The sequence below is a fragment of the Marmota monax genome, unplaced genomic scaffold (assembly GCF_021218885.2).
Source record: "Marmota monax isolate L192 unplaced genomic scaffold, Marmota_monax_Labrador192_F-V1.1 WCK01_AAM20220418_F8-fsc00022, whole genome shotgun sequence".
Classification (NCBI taxonomy): Eukaryota; Metazoa; Chordata; class Mammalia; order Rodentia; family Sciuridae; genus Marmota; species Marmota monax.
The window spans coordinates 23,422,956-23,448,848 of record NW_026695215.1 but is presented as its reverse complement, the minus strand read 5'-3'; the positions used below and the strand labels follow the sequence as shown (position 1 = coordinate 23,448,848).

At 40.3% G+C, this 25,893-nt stretch overlaps 1 protein-coding gene across 2 annotated transcripts in view; it reads right to left on the bottom strand.

The window, feature by feature from the left end:
* Cpne4 (copine 4) overlaps positions 1-25,893 on the bottom strand; it is a 448,194-nt gene that overhangs the window by 146,279 nt on the left and 276,022 nt on the right. For both annotated transcript variants that reach the window (XM_058574883.1, XM_058574884.1), the window contains exon 3: positions 7,973-8,152. In XM_058574883.1, coding sequence (XP_058430866.1) covers positions 7,973-8,152 — 180 coding nt within the window. The remainder of the gene's footprint in view (positions 1-7,972; positions 8,153-25,893) is intronic.

The window sequence follows — 25,893 nt, the reverse complement described above, 5'->3', positions numbered from 1 at the left end:
TTAGATAATGACCTTGAGAGTAGCCTTCTGTAACACCCTGAGTGTTCCCTCATGCCAAGGACCCTGCCAAGCACTTTATATGCACTATTCCACTGTACATCTCTGAGGTCTTTGCTATTATGATCCCCATTTTGCAAATGAAGAAAACTGAGGCTTACACAGAGGCAGGAATTTGCCTCTGGACAAACAACTTGAGAGCACTGAGCCAGGATCTGACCCCAGATCATCAGGCTCTGGAGTGTGTTCACTTGAGTGTTATGAAACAGAGCCTCAGGCCCCGACCCTGCTATTCCCAGGGTTATTTAAGAGCTCCTGCACCTGACCATTCCCTTCCTACCTGCATACAGGAGAAGGAATCCTCTTTCACCACTTCGGTTAGGAAAAAGAGAAATGTTGATGGTTCTTCATTTTGCGTGATCATACTAGAAAGAACAGCAATTTCGAGAAAGAAGAAAAATTCCTATTTATGCCCAAGTGTTACAGCCTGGGAAACCCTAAAGGGTGAAGGAGTCAGTACCCTTCACAGAGCTCCCAGGACAACGTTCAATAGGTTTCCTTCCAAAAATAAAGAGACCACCTCCATGTTCATGGTACCTGCTATCATCTGTAGGGTGTTGGATCCTAATCGATATGGTCTACTTCAGATCCACACGGTCAGCTGCCAACTGGAAACCTCCTCTGATTTCTCTACAAACATTCTGGGCATAACAGGTAGGTATCACATGCTATTCTCACCCTAACTCCCCTATGATTTCCCTTAAGGACAACCAAAGTGTTCCTCCAGCCACCTAAGCCAGACACCTGCAAAGACCTCCTCCCCCACCTGGTCTTCCAGGATTGTTGATTCTGCACTTTGACAGACAGGACTCTCCTCTGGGGTTTCCCTGCCTCCATGCCTGCCCTCTCCCACTGGTCCTTCATGGGAATGCCAGTGCTCTTTGCACCTCTTTGCACATACATCCCATCCTGTCCCTGCCCTAATGACAATCCCAAGCTCTACAAACTGAAAAGTCTGCCTCCTCCTTTCCGGTCTGGCATTCTGGTCCTTTTCCCCCCACTCCCTGGACCATCCAGCCATCTGTTACGAAAAAGAGTTCACTGCCATTCCCTAGTGCCACTGTGTCTTGTCTTTGTGTGTCGTTTTGTGTGTGCCAGTCATTTTCCCCAGACTCCTATTTTCTCTGCTGGTGAATTCATGCTCATTCTTTGAGATTCAAGTCCAGAGGCATCTTTTTTTTTTTGGGGGGGGGGGGCGATGAGAACTCGCTGGGTCCCTCTAGGCAGAAGGCAGTCTTTTTTTTCCCCCCAAAGCTCCTAGAATGCATTTTGATTGTAGTGCTTAGTAATATGCACTTTGATTATTTATTTACGGTCCTGTGTCTCCCAGCTAATTATAAGCTCCTCTCGGGCAGGACCACTGTCTTTTTCATCTTTTTGTCTCTAGCACCTAGCACAGTACTTGGAATATCCAGAGCACTTGATAAATGCTTGTTGAAATGATGAGTAAATGAAACTTATTGTGGTTAAAAAAAAAATTACATGTCCTTCCTTAAACCAGTCATGACAGTCATAAAAATGGAATATTCTAATTGATTTAAGTCAATTCGTTCCCAACTCTGAAATGCAGGAAAGGCCAATTCCACCAATCAGTTGGCCAACTAAATGAAAGGGTTGTTATCAATCAATGTACACACTACCCAGAGAGGCCAGCATGTCACCTGGAGGTGGAGTGATGTGGCTTTGCAAATATGGCTCGAGGTACACCAAATGAGTCTAACTTGATGCTCATTTGCTTCATTTGATCTACAACCTTAAGCATCTTCACATTATCTTCTCTAGGGCATGTCAGAAGAAAGCTCTGAATTAAGAATCAAAACTTCCTACAAACATGTCTTAATCATACATTAGAGAAAAGATAGCCTCTTCAACAAATGGTGCTGGGAAAACTAAAAACCCGCATGTAGCAGAATGAAATCTAACCCCTATCTCTCACCCTGCACAAAATGCACAGCTATATCAATGTTTATCAAAGTAGATCAAGGACCTAAGATCAAGGACCAGAGACCCTGCACCTAATAAAAGAAAAAGTAGGCTTAGGAATGGACTTCCTCAAAAAATATCCTAAAGTGCAAGAAGTAAATTCAAGAATCAATAGATGGGATGGTATTAAACCAAAAACTTCTTTACCGCAAAGGAAACAATCAAGAATTTGAAGGGAGAGCCTACAGAATGGGAGAATATCTTTGCCACCTGCACCTCAGATAGAGCATTAATCTCCAAGATATATAAGGAACTCAGAAAACTTAACACCAAAAAACCAAATAAATGGGCAAAGGAACTGAACAGGCACTTTACAGAAGAAGAAGTATGATTGGTCAATAAATATATGAAAAAAGGTTAAGCAACTCTAGCAATTAGAGAAACGCAAATTGAAACTACACTGAGATTTCATTTTACTCCAGTGAAAATGGCAAGTATTAAGAATACAAGAAACAATAAATGTTGGCAAGGATGTGAGAGCAAAGGTGTATTCATACATTGCTTGTGGGGCTGCAAATTGAGGCAACTACTCTGGAAAGCAGTATAGAGATTCCTCAGAAAACCTTGAATGGAACCACCATTGGACCCCATTATCCCACTCCAAAGGATTTAAAATCAGAACATTACAATGACACAGCTATATCAATGTTTATTGCAGCTCAATTCATAAAAGCTAAGCTATGGAACCAACCCAGGTACCCTTTAACAGATGAATGGATAAAGAAATTGTGATATATATATATATATATATATATATATATATATATATATATATACACACACACACACACACACACACACACACACACACACACAATGAAATATTACTCAGCTTTAAAAAGAATGGAATTATGGCATTTGCCAGTAAATGCATGGAACTGGAGACTGTCAAGCTAAGTAAAATAAGACAATCTCCAAAAATCAAAGACAAAATGTTCTTTCTGATATATGAATGGCTAACACACAATAAGGGGTGGGGGAATGAAATTTCATTGGATTAGACAAAGGTGAATGAAGGGAAGGAAGGGGGATGGGAATCAGAAAGACAAGTAGAATGAATCAGATATAACTTTCCTATGTTCTTGCATGAATACATGACCAGTGTAACATCATGTACAACCACAAGAATAGAATCTTAATTAGCATAAGTTACACTCCTTGTATGTCTAATAGGTCAAAGGGCATACCACGGTCACATATGTCTAAAAGAACAAATAATTTACAAAAGAAAAAACACCAGTGAGACAGTATCACTACCCTTTTCCTGATAGTAGTAGGAAAGCTTTAACTTTCTTAGCATTGAGTATTTCTTAGCATTGAGTATGGTTTTGGCTGTAGGCTGGGTGAATGTTCTTCATCATGATGAAGAAATTAACTTCTATTAGTCTTTGGCTGAGATGTTCTGTTATGAATGGGTGTTGAAATTTACCAAATGCTTTCCTGCATACATTGATTCGATCCTGTCATTTTTCATCTTTTGCTTGATAATGTGATGGATTATATTCATTAATTTTCAAATGTTGGACAAGCCTTGCATTCTTGGAATAAATCCCACTTGGTCATGGTAAATAATTATTATTATATTAAAACAAAGAATAAAAAGTTCCCGACTACCAGTCTTGGCTCTGTTAAGACACTGAATCTTTCTGATCTTCAGTTTTCTGAACTATATACTGGGATAATGACACTTGCCCTCTCAACACTGTCAAGAAGATCAAATAAAATTCTCAGTATGGAAACTCTTTGCAAAGTATCAAAACATGTTTAAAGGTGCTGGGGCTGTAGCTCAGTGGTAGAGTGCTTGCCTAGCATGTGTGAGGCACTGGGTTCAATCCTTAGTACCACATAAAAATGAACAAATAAAATAACAGGCACACCGGCCATCTACAACCACAAAAAAATTTAAAAAAAAAAACATATTTAGAAAGGACTGTTTGCAATCTCATGCTCAGTATTCATTTACATATTCATTTTAATAGATTAAGAAAATTAATTGGTTTCTCTCATATGTAGAAGCTAGACCAAAATAAGGGGAAAATATAAATAAAGAAAATTGGGTATGTGTTGGGGGAGTGGATTCCAGGAAATAGTAGAGGAAGGGGATTGAGGGGAAAGGAGGAGGGGTTGGGAAGGGAGAAGTGATAGAATGAATCTAGCCAAATTTCCCTATGTACATATGTGCATATACTACAGTGACTTTCATCTTTTTTAAAAATATATTTTAGTTGTCAATGAACATTTATTTATATGCAGTGCTGAGTAATCAACCCAGTGCCTCACACGCTAAGCAAGTGCTCTACCACTGAGCCACTACTCCAGGCCCGAGTTTCATCTTTATATATATCCATAATGTATTCATTTAAAAAAAAACTATAAATAAATAGGAGAAAAGTCAGGAGACTAGAGGAAAGGGAACAGGAGAGAAGAGGGGAGAGAAAAGGGAAGAAATGAGAAATGAATTGGAGCAAGTTATATCCCATGCTTGTATAATTATGTCCAAATGGACCCTAATATTATGTATAACTGTAGAGAACTAATGAAAAAACTGACCAAAAAAAAAGAAAGAAAAGAGCATTAACTGGAAAGCCCAGTTTCTCTTTGTTTACTCCACTCCCGCAAGCCTGGGCTTGTTTCAGTTTCTCATATAAAATATATCCATTATGAAGCTTTTAGCTGAAGGAATGGAATATCACATCCAAAATGGCGTCCACAGTAGGTTCTTCTCCCACAGCACTGAGCCCATGGACAGGAAGGGCTCCAGGTGCTGCAGGTCAGGCCTGGGTCTCCACAGCCTTTGGCACTGATCCTGATAGGGTCGCTGTCATCCTCATCCTTGCTGCTAGGTGGCTGCGGTGGTTCCAGGGACTACAGACAGAAGAGAGCTGCTTTTTCATGTGTGTCTCTAATCTAGGGACTTTTCAAGAAAACCCCCTCCAGTTTTAGTGATTAGAGCTCATCGTAGGTGTGTCCATTAACCAATCTCTGGCACGGAGGGATGGAATCTGTGAGGTTGGCTGAGTTACTCAGGACTTTTTCTTGAGCTAGAGGTAGGGTGATTTCCCACAAGGCTACAATGATCTCGAAATGATCAGGGGTTGACTGCTAAGAGAGCCGGTGCCTGGAGAATGATACAGGGGGAAAAAGCCCAGCTTTTGTTGGGCACTGCTAATGTCACCAGGCCCATGACTTGAGTGCACACCACTTTGACCACCAGCACATGTGTTTTTTTGCTTGCAAACTTTTGCCAATCTTTGGAAACTGCTTTGCTGCCCACGAAGTCAGCAGGTAATGTTTTCCTACCCTAGGAATCCTCAATCAAGGACTGATGACAACATGCATGCTTCTCCAACTAAATTGTCCACTTTCTGGATACATTGATTGTTGAAATCAGGGCATTTGTACCCTGGATTCAAGATGGAAAGCAAATCATAATGCTTGACTGCTCCCCCCCCACCCTCACCCAAAGGTTACAAATGCCCTGATTTCCTCATCTTAGGGTGAGATAACTCTCTGGGGCTTGCTGTATCCTGGCTCCTGGAATCTCCCCAGCAGAATTAAGCTCCAGGTGGCTACCACAGCAGCTGGCTTGACCACACACCCTTACCGGCTGCCTTTCTTTCTCTGTCTCATTTTTCTAGACCTCCAGGGTATATTTCTTTCCCTTCTTTTGACTTCGGATCTCAGAGCTGGCTTCTTGGGAAAAATCAAACAAAGATGCTCTGCACCATATGTCAGACTCCTTCCTGAATCCTGAGGCTTTGTGTATAATGTTCCCATCTGCTCAGAATGTGAGTTTCCTCTTTCTTCTCACCTGCTGTACTCTCACTCTCCCTTCACGTTTCAGTGGAAATGTCACTCTCCTTGGGAAGCCTTCTTTGACCTCCTTCCACCTGGTGCCGGTCTCCCAAGGATCACTCTCCTGTTCTGCACTCGACCATGCTTAGGACAGCTGCAATTTATTCGTTTGCGTTATGATTTGCTTTCCATCTTGAATCCAGGCTGACTGTGAGCTGTTTGAGGGCAGGAACAATGTTTTTTTGGCTCACGAATATATTACTGGCATCCAGCATAATGTCTGGCACAGAAGAGAGAGCCAAACACTCTGTGGCTTTTGGAAAGATGATTCTTTCCAAAGAGAGACTAAAGATGTATGTTTGGGGGTTCAGTCACATACACAGAATTATTAAAGCTTTGGATGGAAAATATTAAAGCGATGACTTCGACATAGATCAATACTTAGTTCTTGTCACAAAAATGTAATGTTTCTCTGGGAGGGATGCCTATTATCTATGGGAGAATCTTGGCATGGCTCATTTATATCTGTAGAAAATATCATTTTAATCACATTTTAGTTTTTTTAAGATAGAAACAGGATTCCACCCTAAATCCACAATTTGTTCATTTGAAACCTACTTATATTAGACTCTGTTATGTACCTGGCGAATAGAACTATCTGCCACCAACTCTTCTCAAAATTCATTAGGGAGATATTAATGGAAAATATGCTAAGTTCCCTGTTTCTCTTTCATCCCCCTTCAACTATATTTCCACACTGGGATTTTTGGTTTTCATTAAAGAAAACAAGAAACAATCCTATTAAATCAATCTGTTTTCACTGGAAAAGAACAACGCTATTTTGTCACTCAGTACCCACATGGGAGAAATTTGGTGATAAGTGGCATGAAGCAGGGTGAGTACAAATTAACAAATAAACTCAGATTTTTGCCATCTCTTTGCCAGTTGGGCTCTTTCTTACAAATCCCTAAGCTAGACTTTTCCTTCAGTAGGGAAAAAGTCTAGTGAGTCTACGTTTTATGTGGCTTCAGACTCATCCAGTTCAGAATCCCTCCTTGAGAAAAAAATAAAAATGCCAAACTATAAATAAAAATGTAACACGGAGCCTCATTTAACCTTGATTCAGTGAAACTGGGTTCTTCCTGCTGCACACCCGACTTGTCTGTTCTGATCACTATGATTTGTTCATGTGATTTATTACCAAGAAGCCTTCCCTCCTTCTCCTTCTTCAACCCTGGGCCATATTTTTTTCCAAAGGTGACTTCCACCATTCCTTCTTGGACTGTAGCCAGCTGAAAAGATCTGCCTTCCTAAATGCTCACAGCACCAGATATGGAGCCCAGCATATTTTGCCATGAATTGCTCTATTTGAGGTGCATATATCATGCTTCTCCAACTAAACTGTCCACTTTCTGGATTCATTGAATGCTCCCCTCACCCCCCCCCCCCATTAGATCCCACTTCAACACTTATTACAGTTCTGGGTTTAGCAGGAAGGGAAGGAAAAAAGGAAAGGTACTATACAAAGAAAAATGATGGCATTTGGAATCACACAGGAGGGTGGGGCCCTGGCTCTGCCATTTATGAGTGCAAGGTCTTCACCAAGTCATTTAACCTGATTTCTCACTGATTAAATAAACATAATAATGACATTTATTTCACATTAATTGCTAGGATCACATTAAAGCATTTATTCATTTGCCAAGTATTCATTGAGCTCCTACTTTGGCCTGTTTTTTGGCACTAGAGACTTGGGGAAAAAAAATGAATGAAAAATACTTCCTGTGAGAGAATTCTCACAGTGGAGTTGGGAGATAGAAATTGGTAATAGGACAGACGGAGGCTGCAACAGACCATGAACAGAGCATGGAGCCGCACAGATAGTAAGCACCCAATAAAGTTGAATAAATGATCGGAATAATGAGGGCATTCAGAAAATTATTAATTTTGCAAAATAGGTTTGTAGGATCATCTTTACAGAGATATAATGGACATGGCAATGCTCGGGGTGTTGTGAAGTGCTAACTGTTAAAGAAAGCAAAAAGAAAGCAAAGATTAGATGAGGAGGAAAAAACAGCAAAAAAGAGGGAGAAGGTCCAAAGGAGCCAAGGAGGAGGGAGAGACTCTGTGGACTCACCTGGCCCAGGGTGCACTCCATGCCTCCCAGGAAGTCAGCCTCCTTCAGCCCATTGTGGTTGCTGCTGATGTCATGGACTTCAAACCGCAGGCGCTGAACCTCTTCAAAGTAAAAGTCCACAGTAAACAGTTTTGAGTACACTGGGTTTATGCAGGTACGAATCACCTCTGTCCTGTCAACCTGCAAGGAGAAAGAAAAAAAAAAAACTATCAGGGATTAGGGCTTTTTATTTTTAGCCTTCAAACAAATTAATCTCGTGGTATGTCCCCTTCTTTCAAACCATGAATGATGGCCACAGAGTCACCAGGGTGGGCAGTTTGAAAGTAATTACCTGGCCACCTGCCAAAAATGAGCCAGGTTTCAAGGTAGAAAAACTTATTAGACATAATAAAGAATCTAAATTCGTATTTGAAGATTTAGGACATGTTATATTATCAGGTGACAGGGTAAGATGGATCAATCATTACTGGCTGCCTGGACCATTAGTGCAGGAGAGTCAGAAACTTGAATGAGCCTCTGAGCTCAGGGAAGAAAGAAATCTATAATCAATGATGTCTGATGGGTATAGTAAAGGGACCATGACAGAGTAGGGGTCCCATCGTAGCCACCTCTAATAGGTATGTCCTAACTAATGAAGTAGAAGGGCCATGAGAGGAGTATAAAGATGACACTGCCTTTGGTTTCAAGTGTGCCTTTTATTAGGAATACAATGTTTACTCATTTCAAATTCTTTTTTTTTTAATTTTATTTTTTTTATTGGTTGTTCAAAACATTACATAGCTCTTGACATATCATATTTCATACTTTAGATTCAAGTGGGTTATGAACTCCCATTTTTACCCCATATACAGATTGCAGAATCACATTCTTTAGGCACCCGTTTCCTCATCAGCAAAATAAAAATCAGAAGATAAGAGGATGAAAAAAGTCATTTCTTGCTCTAATGTTTCATGAGCCTTCTGTGATGATAACTCTCCATGTGTTCTCTTCTTCCAGATCCATATCGGCCACTTTGTGTGTCCTACTCTGAGACCCAGGAAATTGACCTCTATGGACTGAATTTCCTGGGTCCTCTTGTCCTCTGGGTTCTGGTTGGAGTCAGCAGATGAGAGAGAGAGGACAGAGAGGAGCAGGCACCCCTCTACACACATGCACGCTGCTAGCAGACTGCCTTCCACCAAGAGACCTTTTGCTGGACTTGACCACAGGGTCCCTCCCCTCCTCTCTCCATCCTTCAGATTGAGGGGTGGTCATGACTTTCTATTGTTGCTATCTCCGAGATCTCTGATGCCTTACTTGCCTTTGTTGGCTATTTTAACCCTGCCCCCTTCCCCATGAAGAATTCCTCTGTAAAGAGCTTCACCCAAAGGGTTAAGCCATCTATTTTCTGCTGGGATCCTTACCACTCTGTATTTGTTATAAGTAAAAATACACAAAACAATTTATATTCTGAGAAGCCTTTAAGGACCAAGGGATAGATAATCCAAGATCCCACTGCATCATTCAAATGGAGACACCCAGCCTTTATAGCGGGGTGGAATATACAGCTGGAACCTATATACTCTGTTGGTTTTCAAAAGGAAATGTAGTTACTTCCCAAGCACCATTCATTAGCACACATATGAAGCCATTTCTCTTACTTTCAATGAGTAAAGGGAAATAAAGAATCTTATAGTTTGTATTTGAAGATTTATGACACATTATATTACCAGGTGACAGGGTAAGATGCACCAATCATTACTGGCTGCCTGGACCATTAGTGCAGGAGAGTCAGAGGCTTGAATCAGACATCCCAATAAAATAAATGGAAGGAGTCCTTGACCACATCATGCATGCCCATATTGCCCAGTGAAGAAAATCTGACACTAGCCTCCCTGACACTCGGAAGTACAATGCTTTAACTCTGGCTCTGGCTATTCTAGTTGCTATGTAGGGCTCTGTGTGAAAGAACTGTCCTTTAAAGGAAGGCCAATGGCCATGCTTGGGAGTAGAGCAGGTGGGGAGAGAAAATCCAAGTTGCAAGGAGAAGAACGCAGTTCTTGTTATATCCCTGTCCAATAGACAGGCAGACCGAAAACCCATCTCGGCCCGAAATCCAATCTCCAGTCCACTGTTGAGTAGTATTTTATGAGTTATTGTTCATAGCAATAGTTATTTAACTATTGTGGCTTCCCATGGAGAACCCAGCCTCTCTTTTAGCTAAAAATACCACTTGCTGTGTGAGTACCAGGATTTACTGTATTGATGTATTTTTTTTTTTTTTTAGTTGTTTGGAGATTATAGTTTTACATAACAGTATATAAAGAGGTCACAAACTTGTGGTCTACAAGTATAAGCCAACTTGGAAAATATTTCATTTACCTTACTTAAGTACTTTTTTCTTAATTAGCCAACATGTAAGGGGATGTTTCTATTGACCTGTCTTTGGGCGAAAAAGGAGACTATCTGGCACCTTGGGCCATATTCCTACAGGGACACAACTGGGGACCGGCCCCACTCAGAGCATCCGCTGTCTAGTTCTCATAATTCCTTCCAGACCCCTTCTCCCTATTGAACTCCCCCACATTCCCCCAAGGTATTTTTGCAACAGCTGGTCCAAATGAATGGAATAATGAGTCATCTAAGAGATTTAATTATATTCTTGTGGTGCCTTTGGATAGAGGATTTCAAAATAACCCCCAAGAAATAAGTTATAAGTAGATTTGACATCCTCAGGACACAGAAAATACATCTTATCTCCTTGTGGCTGGAAGAAGAGAGTCCTGGGAGGTTTCCAATGATGAGAGATGGGAGATAGAACTATACTTTTTGTTACTCTGCTCTAACCACCCCCAACGGCACAAATGCGTGATGTTGACCGATTCTGCTGCTCTTCTTCACATTTCTGGGCTTTCAAAAGGCATTCCCACATCAATACGAAGTTCAAATTGGCATCGAGGTGCACACCTCAGCCATTCAAAATAAGCTGCCAGTATGTAACACTGATCTGTAGAGTTTTGTTGTTGTTTAGTACCTAGGAAATGACACAGTGGAAAGTAATTAAGCAATACACATTTGCTTGGCCAAGGTAGACAATATCCAAGGATAATCTCAGGCCAGTAAGAACCTAAGAGCATAAGTGCTCAGGGAAAGAACAAATGTGAGAACAAGGAAAGGACTTGGGATACTAAATGCATATTAAGATATTTCAAAGTGTTCTGCATTCCCATCATTAGGGAAGAGATGCTGTATCTTTTCTGTAGGTTGAAGCCGGGTTTCACTTGAATGACAGAGACTAGGACAGCTCATATTTCTCATTGAGATGTGTCAAGGTCAAGGAAGTTCTTTCCAAAAGATCTTCCACTTAACTGGTGCTCCCAGCTGCAACAGAATCAACCAGGGGAGCTAGCTTTCTTTCTTTCTTCCTTGTCTTTTTTATTGCTGCATTATAATTATAATTATATATAATGGTGGAATTCATCATTACATATTCAGACATGCACACAATACAACAATATAATTTTTTAAATTTCAGTCCCTAGCACCTCAGTTTTTCCTCTCCTCCTCTCTTGGGGGAGTTTACTTTCCTTTTTTAAAAAAAAATTATTTATTTATTCTAATTTGTTGTACATGAGAGCAGAATGCATTTCAATTCATAGTACACATATAGAACACAATTTTTCATGTCTCTGGTTGTACACAAAGTAGAGTCACACCATTCGTGCCATCATACATGTACTTAGGGTAATGATGTCCATCTCATTCTACCGTCTTTCCTAACCCCAGCCCCCCTTCCTTTCCCTCCCTCCCCTTTGCCCTATCCAAAGTTTCTCCATTCCTCTTGGGGGAGTTTTCTTTAAAAATCGATTATTGTTGGGCATGGTGGTGCATGCCTGTAATTCCAGTGGATTGGGAGGCTGAGGCAGGAGGATGGTGAGTTCAGCCTCAGTAACTTAGTGAAGTTCTAAGTAACTTAGGGAGACCCTGTTTCTAAATAAAACATAAAAGGGCTGGGGATGTGGCTCGGTGGTTAAGTGCCCCTAGGTTCAATCCCTGGTACCCAAAAATAAAAATCAATTCCTGTTTTTGCCCCCAGATGATTCTGATTCAGTGAGTGTTTTAGTTGGCTATGCATTGCTGTGACCAAAAGATCTTACAAGAAAAACTCAGAGGAGAAAAAGTTTATTTTGGCTCACAGTTTCACACGTTCACTCTATCACTGACTTACTCCGTGGCTCTGGGCCAGAGGCGGAACAGAACATCTTGGAGGAAGGGCGTGGTAGAGGAAAGCATCTCAGGAAGCAGAGAGAGTTCTGCTCAGGGACAAAAAATAAACCCTAAAAGCATACCCTTGTGACCTACTTTCTCCAGCCACATCCCACCAGCCTACTATTACGGCCAAGCTAATCCATCTCATGGATGAATGCGCTGTTTAGGTTACAACTCTCATATTCTAATCCTTTCACCTCCAAACCTTCTTGCATTGTCTCACACATGAGCTTTTGGGGAATACCTCATATCTAAACCATAAAAGTGAGTGAGCATTGGGTAGGAAATATCAGTCTAGGGAGAAAGAGGAGGTGTAGGGTTTATCCCTTGCTCCTATGTGAGGTGAGAGTTTTTTTTGTTGTTGTTGTTTGTTTGTTTGTTTGTTTTGCTTGTTTGTTTTTAATGCTTGTTTTCTTGTCAGAATTTATTTTAATCTTGCTGGCCCTCTGTTACCCAGTCTGCAAAAACTGTGGAGCCTATTCCCTCTCTTCCTTTGTCATAATCAATGAGATATTCACATTGCTTTATGGTTCACAGAACATGCTCTTTTATCCGCTTAAAAATTTTAATTCTTAGAGCAATCATGTGGTGTACCTCTATGTCATTTTACGTGTAAAAATTCAAGGTCAGCACAAAGCACTGGATGTCAGAGCACACACTTGAACTCAGGCTTCTGACCCCAAAGCCTGGACTGCTCTCCTTAATTCTTATTTATTCATAAGCATCCCTAGAAAAAAAATGGGGGAGGGAGAGTAACTGTGTTGTGGTACGATGGTGATAGATGGATATTTGCTTTGGGTGAGATGCTCTTTTAAAAATTTTATTTAAAATATATCTGGTACAGTGGTAACATTTATAATAACTAATGCTTTTAGAAGGCCTGCTTGCAGGTAAATGGATGGCACTGGAGAAGATACTGCTAAGTGAAGTCAGCCGATCCCCAAAAAAACGAACGCCGGATGTTTTCTCTGATATAAGGTGACTCATAGTGGGGTAGGGAGGGGGAGCATGAGAGGAATAGATGAACTCTAGATAGGGCAGAGGGGAGGGAGGGGAAGGGAGAGGGCAGGGGGTTAGCAAGGATGGTGGAATGGGATAGACATCATTATCCAAAGTACATGTATGAAGACACGAATTAGTGTCAACATACTTTATATACAACCAGAGATATGAAAAAATGTGCTGCATATGTGTAATAAGAATTGTAATGCATTTCGTTGTTATTTTTTTAAAAAAATCAATCAAAAAATGAATCAACCATACAATAAACTTTTTGTTACTTAAAAAAAGAGCACTATTGAGGTATAACTGACATATAATAACCCACATCTTTTTAAATTCAATGTTTTGCCATATGTACATGAAACCATCACCACAATCAAGACAGTGAACATATCCATAGCCCCCAAAGCTTCTTTGCTATCATTTATAACCCCTTCCTCTTCCCTATTCCCAAGAAACTAGTGATTTGCTTTTTGTCACTATAGATTAGTTTGTATCCTCTGTAACATTGTATAAATGGTATGCAGTATATAGTCCTATTTTTCTTTCACTCAGTGTAATTATTTTGAGATTTACCCATTGTAGCCATATCTATGGTTCATCTTTATGATTGCCAAGTAGTATTTCACTGGTGGACATTTGGATTGTTTGCAGATTTTGCCTATTATACGTAAGGTTGCTGTGTACATTCATATACAAGACTTTGCATGGACATACATTTCCTTTTCTCTTGGATAAATTCCTAGGAGTGACACAGGTGTGTGTTTAACCTTTTCAGGTTCTGACTGGGATGAGATGATATCACAGTGGTTTTAATTTGTATTTTTTTAAACTAATAATGTTAAGAATCTTTTCATATGCCTATTTGCCATCTGAATATCTTCTTTGATGAACTGGCCATTCAAATCTTTTGACAGGCACTTAGTTTTCATCCTTATGATGACAATACCAAGTAGATACTATTATTATTATCTCCTCCTACTAGGAGATAAAGAGACCTCGTAACTTTTCCAATTTGACTCAGCTTCAAGTAGCAGAGGTGGATTTGAACTTAGCAGTTACACTCCACAGCCTGCTTGATTAATCCCCAGGCTCTATAGTCATGCAAATTTAAAGCTTTCCTTCATAAACCCTGTTGTTCCAAGTACATATAAAACAGGGAACAAAATGTGGAGCTGTGGGGGAAAGTCAATGAATAAGACTACAGTTGTATCTCTGGAGATCCAGTTTGTCTACCTGGCATGTTGGCAATAGTGAGGCCCTGAACATTGCCCATAGGAATTGCACGGTGTGGGGGACAATGTCACTGAGCCACCAATAACAGTTCAAGACCACACTCACAATGGGCACCTACTCTCTAGGCTCTCAAGGGCTGGAACTGCCCCAGGTAAACTGGTGAGAGAAATGAGGGCTAAATAATGCAATGCTGTTAGTGGGGAGGTGGCTGAGGGAGGAGCCAGAAGTTGATGCCAGTCACTGGATGCTCTGAGATTTCCTGGAGAAGTACAGACCCTTATCCCAAGGGTGCCAGGTCCTGGGGAAGAATGACATCATAGGCCAGAGAAATACACCTGGGCCCTCAGGGCAGGGTTCTAATTAGATATTCCTTCAAACTGATATTCTTCAACATATATTTAGTAAGGATATAAAACTAAGTTTCCCTGAATTAAGAACAGATAACTTTATGTTCAAAACTAGAGGATTTCTAAAAGGCAATTTTTCAAATCATATAACTTCTAAGAAGACATATTAAACCACATAAAGTTTAGATAATCAAATGAATCACTGAGCCAGCAAGGGGGAAAAAAAAAACAAACATGGCTCAATTTCAGGATTTTAGCTGTGTTTGGCACTATGTGACAGGTGGAGTTCAGACTTCTAGCCTCCACAATATTGGGGAGAATAAATTTTTATTGCTTTAGGCCTCCGGGTTTGTGGTACTTAGTTACGGAAGCTCTAGCAAACTAATGTACCATCCTGCCCCTTCCAAGGAACCTCTAGCCAGGCACCTCTCATGAATATCTCTCCAAACAGGCATTCTTTGCTCACCAAGCAGTAAACCCTTCGCTTGCTCTGAATTTTAAACTGAACAACTGGTTTTCTCTCACTCTCAATTCATTGAACCCTGTCTTTATCCTCCTGCAGTGCACTTAACCTGGTTCTCAATAATAGGGCCTCTGGGCCAGGGGGTTCCGTTTATGGAGAAATTAGAGCTAGTCATTCCTTCCACCCCTAAACATAGCTTAGGGCTTTTTTTCAGTTCATAGCAGGTGGCAGAAATGCATCACCCTGCCTGAGAGTGTTGCTCAGAAGTTAATGCAATGAACATCTCCAGATGAGAGTTCTCCAGAGCCAACCATGGGTTCTAGGTCTTCCATTTTTCTTCATTGCCTTTCCTTGTCCCTTGAGGCTGCTGACTCCATCCACGCAGAGCCCTAGCCAATCCTGACTGACTGGACTAGAAGACAGGCATGGGTCTCAAATACGTCTTTCAGTGCTGAATGCCTCCTGTCTTCCATGGGGTTTCCTTCCCCTCTGGTGTGAGCACTCAGCTCGTGAGCCTACCTTTCCTGATTTCTGCTCCGTTTTCTACTTAAGCCACTCAATTTGGGGTTCCTACCACAGTGCCAGTGCTGGGACTTTCCATAATGTTCTGCGCGGTCGAAATGGTACCTGCCAGTGACTTCTGGCTATTTAGCACTTGAAATATGGCTAGTTGGACTGAGGAACTGAATTTTAAGTTTTAATTTAAATAGCCACGCACAGAAAGCCCTGTTCTACCCTTCGCCCACTCTATTTCCCTGCAATGACATCTTGCATGATAGGCATGATACTTATTTAATTAGTCTAGAGATTCTTAGCTGATTTCAATATGTATCAGTAATTCTCAAACTTTGTTGCATATGGAAACCACCTGGGAATCTCCAGACCAAAAGAAAAAGAAAATAGAATCTCTGTGGGTGGAACACAGGCATCAGCACTTTAAAATTCTGCATAAAGTTTTTAGAACTGGTAATGTTATTACTACTAACTGCTATGACTCAGCTCCAAAGTGGAGAGAGACCAGGAAGCTGAGCCATTGGATGACCTACTTGAGCACCACACCACAATCTCGGAGATCAGGTTTTGTCCTGCATCCTCGGAAGCTGTCATTTTGTTGTTCACCTCACTGCGGGATGTGAGGACTGAATCAAATTCTGAAATAACCACATAGTGGAAGAGGTTGGGTTATTTGGATGTTTTATCTAAGCACTTCATTAACTGGCCCACACCCTATTCGCGAAACAAGAATTAGTAAATGTGGCAGTCACTTCTCCTTTGCATTTCCAGATATTTCTACTCTGCTGTGTCCTGGGAGCCTGGCCTGCATGGATTGTCTCATTCAGGTTTCTTTGCCAGCTCTCCCTCCTTCAGCCAAGGGGGGGGGGGCATAGGAGATCAGAAGGTGGGGAAAGAGAGAGTCTGATGTATTTTTCTCTTTCTCCCTGTTCTATATTGTAATTTCAGCAGTGACTATGCCCCTCCACCTACAGACCCTTCCTAACTGCACTTTCTGCAAAATTCCAGCTCTCGCTGAGTTCTAGGATACTCCCTCTGCCTGCAAACTAGCTCCCACTAACAGTAGATTTCCACCTTTGCTAGTCCCTGGGCATCTTATCATCCCTCAATGATTCCTTCAATCTTACCCATATATCAATACGGGGACACTTCACCAACATCTTTTTTTTTTTTTGATAGAACCTTGACTGATTCTGTGATATTGTCTAAAATACTCCCAGATATTTATTAAAAAAAAAAAAAACCCACCTGGAAAAGTCTTCTGAATCCCAAGGCAGGTGAAATTGTGTCTAGTCTGGTGGCTTGTGATTAATGAATTATATTTAGGTTTTTAAGATTTCGAAATCTGGTAGATCATATGGGTTCGTGTGGCAAATTCCCCTTTGCAAGAGCACCCTGTTCCTCAACCATGTCATAAGGCATACCTATTGAGCACCTAGCATGCACCAGGCATTGTTCTAACCACTTCACTTTGTATCCCCACATCCCTAAATTAACTCTGTTCCTATTTTGCACACGAGGAAACCTAAGCTCATATGTATCTTACCCAAAGCCAGTCAGCTATTAAAAACAGCCAGAAATTCCCTTAAAGCTCTTTCCTGGGACATGGTCCCTCTCCTGAAGAGGACAAGTCTATTCAGATAACATCTCACCAGAGTGGTTTCAAGCAAGGCCACTCTGAACACTCAGTACTCTGAATGCTTTTTTTTTTTTTTTTTTGAGAGAGAGAAAAACAATTCATCACACCCTCAGCTGCACAACAGAACCTGGAAAGTCTTTTCACTGCGACTATTGAATATTCAGCAAAGCCCTTCCCAGTCTCCAAACTTTCTCTTCCTCCTCCTGTAGTGTTTTGTTCCTCAAGTTCTTTCCACTTGGCTATATCCTTCTAGAATAGCAGAAGCAATCTTGAAATCTCAGAAGCAATCTTGAGGTTCAGTCCTAAATCAAATGCCTTATAAACCAAGCAAAGCCCACCAGGATTAGGAGCAGGAAGGTATTGGATTGTGGTCACTCGAAGTTATGGTCAAATCCTAACATAAGGGAGCTTGGAGGCTAATCCCACGTGAGTAGAAAGCAGTTTGCACTTCATTCAGATGTTGGTTATCAATAGGATGTCCCCACCCTCTCTTCTCTCTGTCACAGGGGCAGAGTTCGCCAGAGAGGTCATCCAAGGATGGAGAGCCTTGGTTTTCTTCTTAATTGATGTTTGAAAATAGTGCAGAGAAACCCATCTGCGGGCTGCTGAATATGCATTCCAAGTCTGCCACACCCCCCAGCCAGCAGGTTGGGCAGGTGAGCTACCTGAGGCCTCTTAATCCTCCCCTGGGAGTTGTCCTGTGACTTGGGATCAGCTTCCCCCGGTTCCAACTTGTCCTATCCTGATTCCTTTAGAAGATTCAAGGGCCATTCTGCTTATGAGTCAATTCCTAATTGTCCCAATGATCCAAGGGTCCAAAGACCACAGGGGAGAGAGGAGCAGATCGGTCTTATGCCCACTACTTTTTCCTACAGCACTTCCGATGTTCATGAAGGAGTGCTCACCTCTCCCTGACACCTTTATTCTATCAGGAAAAAGGTAGATCTAAATGCAAGTGCTGACAGCAGTAATCTTAGGTTTCAACTTCTTAGAGTTTATCAAGTTTGGGAATGGCAGCCGATTCATCCTGCCTTTCAGTTCTGAGTGATGGGTGGGAACACGGTGTTGGGAAGCTTCCCTTGGCTGTTTCTAAACCTTGTGGGAAGAAATGATCACTTAGTAATGCCTGCCCTGCATGTAGGAGGCAGATGAGCAGCTCCTGTGTCACATGTATGTCCAATCCTCATCTTCTCCTGTGTTTTGAGGAAACTGAGGTCCACAGATGTTAAAATGATGTTCTCAAATCTCCTTGGCTACACACTAGCAGTTGATCTGTGGATCTAGCTCCGTCCTCTAATTCCTGGTGCAGTTCTCCATCTCACTACCCAAACTGCTTATTCCAGAACTTCCCACATTGTGTGCCTACAATAATCATGGCCCAGTATTTCAGTAGCAAAATTTAAACAAACATCCATATACCTATATTCAGACTTTGGGTGTGTGTGTGTATGTGTTTTTTTTTTCAGTGAAGCCTGATCCCTTACAATATTTGCAACAAATTCTAAAAAAACCCAAAAAATTAAAAGCACAAACAAACAAACAACAACAAAATCCTACGAAGGAGGCAATCCCATACAACTATACCATGGAGAAAATCTGGGATCTCAGGCATGGGCTAGCTGGGCTCCTGACTATACAACCATCAGTGAAGAGGACCTCAAACCAAGCCAGCCTGGGATGGTCATCTAACAGAAGCCACCTCATGCATCACTGCCTGTCCTCTGTGGGGAGTGATTCATACTCTGAAGTAGCATTTCTTTCAGTTCATGTTCATCTACAAGTTCTACAAGTAGCTCCTACAAATACCTTCCCACTGAATTATTTTCTTAGAAAGTCATCATGCATACATATTAAAGACTCTGCAGGAGTTACACAGCAAATAAATGTGTTAGCTTTTCTAATATTTTCCAAACTTATTTAGCTCTCCTTTCCCTCTCATGAAGTGAGTATGCATGTATGTATATGCACATGCGTGTATGTATGTGTATGTATGTATGTGTGTGTGATGTATATGTGCCCAATACATTAAAAAGTATTTAAAAATTAGACATTTCCATTAAATGTCTTAAAGACATTTTCTTTGAGAACAAAAGAAGTCCAAATACAAATGGGTCAAATTGATTTACAAACCCCATGCTTAGCAAAATAGTATATATATATATATATATATATACTATTTGTTCAGTATTTATATATCAAATTAGTAAATGAAGTATTTACTTATGAACGTGTTCAATATTTTGTACAATTTCCATAGGCCCTGCCTCAATTCTTTCTTGATGTCTCTCTTGACCACTTCTCCCCGCTATCTTCTCCCTAAAATGAGCTTTAAGCTTTTATCTGAAGCCAGACCCATGTGACCACAAATTCTTAATATCATGAAACCCCAGATCAGCAGCTAGAAGATGGCAGAGATACCTAGGTTGCTTTTAAGACTGGGGTAGATTCCAGTATGTGCCACTGATCCCTTGCCTTCTCTTCATGTCAAGTGAAACCACACAGCTTTGGTAGGTACGTGCCACTGTCCTGGCCCAGAGACATGTCTAGGGTGTCACTCATATGAAAGTTTACTAGATGCATACCATACCTGGACTTTCTTCCCACAGTGGCTCAGTAGCCAATAGTTACTTCTTTTGCTCCATTTCCAGATATTTCACTCATCATTTCTCAAGTTCCTGAAAGATTTCCTTTTGAAATTAAAGAATTTATAATACTTTACAACAGTTGCTATTTTAAAAGTTCAAGCTGACTACTTAAGGATAGTCAGGAGCCACATTTTCTTCCTTGAATCCTGATTGTGTGAGCCTTGTGTCTATCCTGCGATAAGCTGAGTGATAGAAGGTTCTATTCCATACACCACAAAACTCTCCAAATATAGACTTTCCCCGCTCCTATTTCTGCTTCTTCCTATGTAAACATCAGAGAGAGTTCCTGAAAAGCATTGGCAAACAGGATATTAATCTGAATGGACGTTCAATTTGTGGATGACCACTTGGGTAGAATGAATCTTTGTGGCAATTACCCTAAGATTGCTGTTCCAAGATAATGTCTTTGTTATAAGATATAAAAACCCTTGCAAGTGTTTTTCTCCCTACCATTCTTAATTCTACTTCTTCTGTCTTTAAATATGTGTGTACATGTGGTAACAGACCTCCTTCATGAAATAATGAGGCTCTTAGGGAGGCATCTCCCACAGCCATTAATTCTGTTAGTACACTGAGGAGCTCACACTACCAAGTCCTTCATAAGGTATAACAACTACCTGTGAGTGTGGCCAAATCTCTAAGGGGTAAAATTTCCCATCACCACCAGCATCATTACAATAATCATCAAGCAATCAATATTTATTACATACATACATTTCACAAGCACAGAGCTTGGCAAACCCATGATTATAAAGAAGCTGCAAATCAATACTAGCTAGAGAGCTTTGAGAGCTTATCATGGGCTCTATACTAAATCCTAGAGGTTCATTGTCAATTTGAAGCTATAAAACAGGTTTTCTATGTTGGCCCCTTGCTCAAGAGATTAGAGAGTTTAAGAAATAAAATCTAAAATATATTGCTTCCTTGTGAGGACATCAGTGATCTCAGCCCCTAAACTTGGCCTTCCTTTCACAGCAACCAAAACTTTCTTTCTTAATTTATTTATCCAGCTATCATAAACATGCTGCAAAATGTTCGTGATTGGCAGTCTGTACTAATATCCATGAAGTTACTCATTCACTGAAGGGAGATTTAAGGAGTGCATGTTAATTTCCCTAGCACTGACTAGGCCCCGGGAGTTCAGCATTAAACTTGATACACTGTCATCCATCCCAAATCATAGAGTCCAGCGTGTGACAGATGTCCTACTCAAGGTCCCATTCATTGGCTGAAAGCCTTAGGTGCACAGGACAGACAGTGTTGCCTGGCAGTGGCTGTTGTATGCACTGTGGTGCCTTGCAGTGGAGTTCCACCGCCCCCACCTCCCGCCCCAGCTCAGAGAGAGAGACAGAAAACACACTCTCATCTTCAGATATACAATATGTGTGACAAATACAAGTGGCTCTTCATTGTGGTCAGAAACAGCAGTTCTGCAAGCCCATTATATACAATTTATCTCATCTGGCAGCTGTTCTGGGAGTTGGGCTGAGTGGGTTTTGTATTTGTACAACAAGACATCAGGCTTTTAGGAATTAACAGGCAGAGACCAAAAATGAAGCAGATTCTGAATCCACGAGAGAAGAAGAAAAGAAAAGAAAAAAAAAGACACCATTTAGCAGGCATGGAGAAGAGATTTAAGTAACAGATTGGGGGGGGGGGTGGAGTGAGAAATGGATTAAAATTCTTAGGGTTTCTTCCAACCTTGGAATTTTAATTCTGTAACTGAATCCAAATATGATTTAAAAGAAAATACTGGCTTTGATAGCTAGAGAATGGATAGTTTTTAATTGCCTACTGGATATGTCTAGAGGTAATGGATTGTCTACGGTTCATTTCCAGTTCCTGATTTTGCTTAATCCCATGTGCATCATTTTTCTTGATCCAATGCACTTGTGCAAACTCATAAACAAAACAAAATATGGGTATTAACCCTGATTTTTAAAAATGTGCTGTTTTTTTATACTTTGATTTCTGAGGACCTTGCTGATCCTGGAGAATTTGCCCACTCAGGGCCAGCCAGTTGCTAGAGCTAGTAACTTACCTTTGGAGTGTGACTTTCAGATGCAAACCAAATAAGTCAGAGTCCACACTCCAACCCCCTCCTTTATCCAACTTTTACCCAGGCCACCATTCTTCAGCCCTAATTACCCGCTGGGCAGGGAATTAGACACAGTCTTTTTGTCCTGCAGTCCTCTGAAATTACTCAAATTAAACCAATCCTACACCTCCCTACTCTGCCTCACAGGTTCCTTCCCACAAAATCTACAATAAAATATCTTGCTCATGTGTCTGCCTCTCCCTCTGCCTCCTGACTGACCCTAGTGCTTCCCTGTGGATCTGCCTCCTGTGCCCAGCTTCCTGTTTTTAGGGAACAGGGAAAACACTCAGGGAAGATTTCCGAAAATCTTATGTTATTGGGGTGAGTGGAAGCAGGGGATAGAGCACATTAGAATGGGAAAAAGTTGATATTTTGTTCTTGAATAAGGGAGAAACATATGTCTGACTAGGAAAGCACAAAAGAGTTTTGACAGACACTCTTGATTGGGTACCCAATAACTGTTCTCTCATTTTTCTTACTGTTGATCCACTTTTCCCCTAGAGAGACTAAAAATCCCAGCTTCCCTCTTAGCCAGGGGCTGTTCATATAATCCTGTCCTGGCCAGTGAAATTGGAGAAGATAGCTATTGGAAGCTTCTGGAAATAAATATTTCCTTCCTTGATAAGAAAAGGGTGCAAGGGTAAATGTTTTTTCCCTTTCCTTTGGACATTGTCTTTGTCATGTGAGGATGTGATGTTTGAAGGTGAATCTTCACCTTAAGGGGTGGAATGGTTAATTCTGTGTTTATTTGACTGGGCCTCAGGGTGCCCAGATATGTGGTTAACTTTTTTTTCCTTTTTTTGGCGTGTCTGTGAGGGTACTAGATAAGATTAATATTGGAAACTGTAGAATAAGTAAAGTCAATTGCCTTCTGCAATGTGGTAGACTTCATTCAATTCATCGATGGCCTGAATAGAACACAAAGCCTCAATAAGACAATTCACTCTTTGCCTGTCTTCAGCTGAGATATTGTTCTTCTGGCCTCTGGACTCAGTCCAGGACTAAAACTTGGATCACAGGACCTCTGCTAACACACAGTAAGTGGGTAGGGAGGGAAGAATAGAATATCACTGGATTAAACACAGGGGGATGAAGGAAAGTGGGGGGGAATGGGAGTAGAAAAGAGAGTAGAATGGATCAGATATCACAACAATCAGTGCAACTCCACATCCTGTAAGATTACAAGAATGGGAAGCTATATTCCATGTATGTATTATATGTCAAAATACATTCTACTTCCATGTAGAACAAAAAGAACAAATTAAAAAAAGTCTACCAGAATTAATAAGAGGAATTACCAATGGGCTTAAATAGAAAATATAAGGATTACACAGAATTTTCAAAAGCTATTGGCATTTCTTTATTTCAACAATAAGTCCAGAAGAGGTGGAAATAGCATACTTATTAATATCAATAAGATATTTTAAATCTCGAAAATATACTTATTTTATTTTTTTACTTAAACTTTTTGAGTTAATTGTAGATTTTCATTCAACTGTAATAAATGATTCAAAAGGACCCCTTTTACCTTTTAATCAGTTTTCCCCAATAGCAGCAATCAGCAAGACCACAGTACAACATCAGAACCAGGAAAGTGACATTCATACAGAATATCAGTAGGATGCCTCGGATTGTCCTTCTACAGCTGCACCCACTTCCCTCACTTCTCCACCCTCTTCGAATCTGTGGCATCCACTTATTTCTTCTCCATGTTATTTAAACTGATACATATAGTATGTACGCTTTGGGGACTGATTTTTTTCCAACATAGCATAATTCCCTGGAGATTGATGCAGGTTAGTGTGTATATCAGCAGTTTGTTCTTCTTTATCACTAAGACAAATTCCATAATATTATATATGTGCTGCAGTTTAACCATTCATCTGTCGAAGAACATCTGTCTCCATTTCAGGGCCATTATAGAGAAAGTGTTATAAACATTTGTTTATAAAAAGCTTTGTAAACACAAACCTTAATTTCTCTGGGACAAATGCCCAGGAGCACAAGTGCTGAGTCCTATGGCAGTTGCATGTTAGATTTTACAGATACTGGCAAACTGTTTTGGAGTGGGGCCATTCCATTTTACATTTCCATTAGCAAAGTCTGAGTGATTCAGTTTCTGAAAATCTCCTATCATTTTTGTTGGGTCATTTAAATTTTTTTTTTTTTTAGCCATTCTGATAGGTACATAGTAATATCTCATCGTGGTTTTAATTTTAATACCCATAATGATTAATGATGTCCCTAATAGCTAACGCCCTTTCATGTGCTTACTTGCCATCTGTATGTCTTCTTTGGTGAACTGTCTCATCATGTATTTGGCTCATTTCCTAATTGGATTGTTGTTTACTGTTGAGATTTGAAAATTTTTAAATACATTCAGGATATTAGTACTTTGTGGGATATACTCTTTGCAAATATTTTCTCATAGTTTGAAGCTTGTTTCTTCTCCTCTTCAAAGGGTCTTCTGCAGACAAAAAATTTTAATTTAGAGGAACTATAATTTATCAGTGTTTTGCTTTCATGGATTGTTCTTTTGATGTCAAGTCTAAACTTTGCTTAGCCCTGGATCCCTAAAATTTCCTCCTAATGTTTTTCTACAAATTTTATAGTTTTATGTTGTACATTACATGTTTGTCATTATATGTTAAATCTGTGATTTTTCTGATTTAATTTTTTAATAGGATGTAAGACTATGATCAAGTTTTTTGGTGGTTGTTGTTTTAATATGCACCTCAGAAACACTTGAATTGCTTTTGTACCTTTGTCAAAAGTCAGTTGCTGGAAATTCATATGTAGCAACATGAAATTAAACCCCCATCTCTCACCCTACACAAAACTGAACTTAAAGTAGATCAAAGACTTAGCATTAGAACAGAAACCCTGTGCTTTAATAGAAGAAAAAGTAGGCCCAAATCTCTACCACGTCAGCTTAGGAACTGACTTCCTTAAAAAGACTCTTAAAGCACAAGAATTAAAATCAAGAATCAATAAATTGGTTGGTATCAAACTAAAAAGCTTTTTCACAGCAAAGGAAACAATAAATAATATGAAGAGAGAGCCTACAGTATGGGAGGAAATCTTTACCACATGCACCTCAGATAGAGCATAATCTCCAAGATACATAAAGAACTCAAAAAACTTAATACCAAAAAAAAAAAAAAAAATCAAAACATGGGCCAAGGAACTAAACAGACACTTTTCAGAAGAGGCTATACAATTACTCAACAAACATATGAAAAAAATGTTCAACATCTCTAGTAATTAGAGAAATGCAAGTTAAAACTACACTGAGATTTCATCTCACGCCAGTCAGATTGGCAATTATCAAGAATACAAGTAACAATACATGTTGGTGAGGATGTGGCAAACAAAAGGCACACTCATATATTGCTGGTGGGACTGCAAATTGGTGCAACCACTCTGGAAAACAGTATGGAGATTCCTCAGAAAACTTGGAATGGAACCAGCTATCCCACTCCTCAATTTATACACTATGGACTTAAAATCAGCATACTACAGTGATGCAGCCACATCAATGTTTGTAACAGCTCAATTCACAATAGCTAAATTATGGGATTAACCTAGGTGCCCATCAACAGATGAATGTATAAAGAAAATGTGGTATATATACACAATAGACTGTTACTCAGCCTTAAAGAAGAATGAAATTATGGCATTTGCAGGTAAATGGATAGAAGTGGAGACTATGTGCTAAGTGAAATAAACC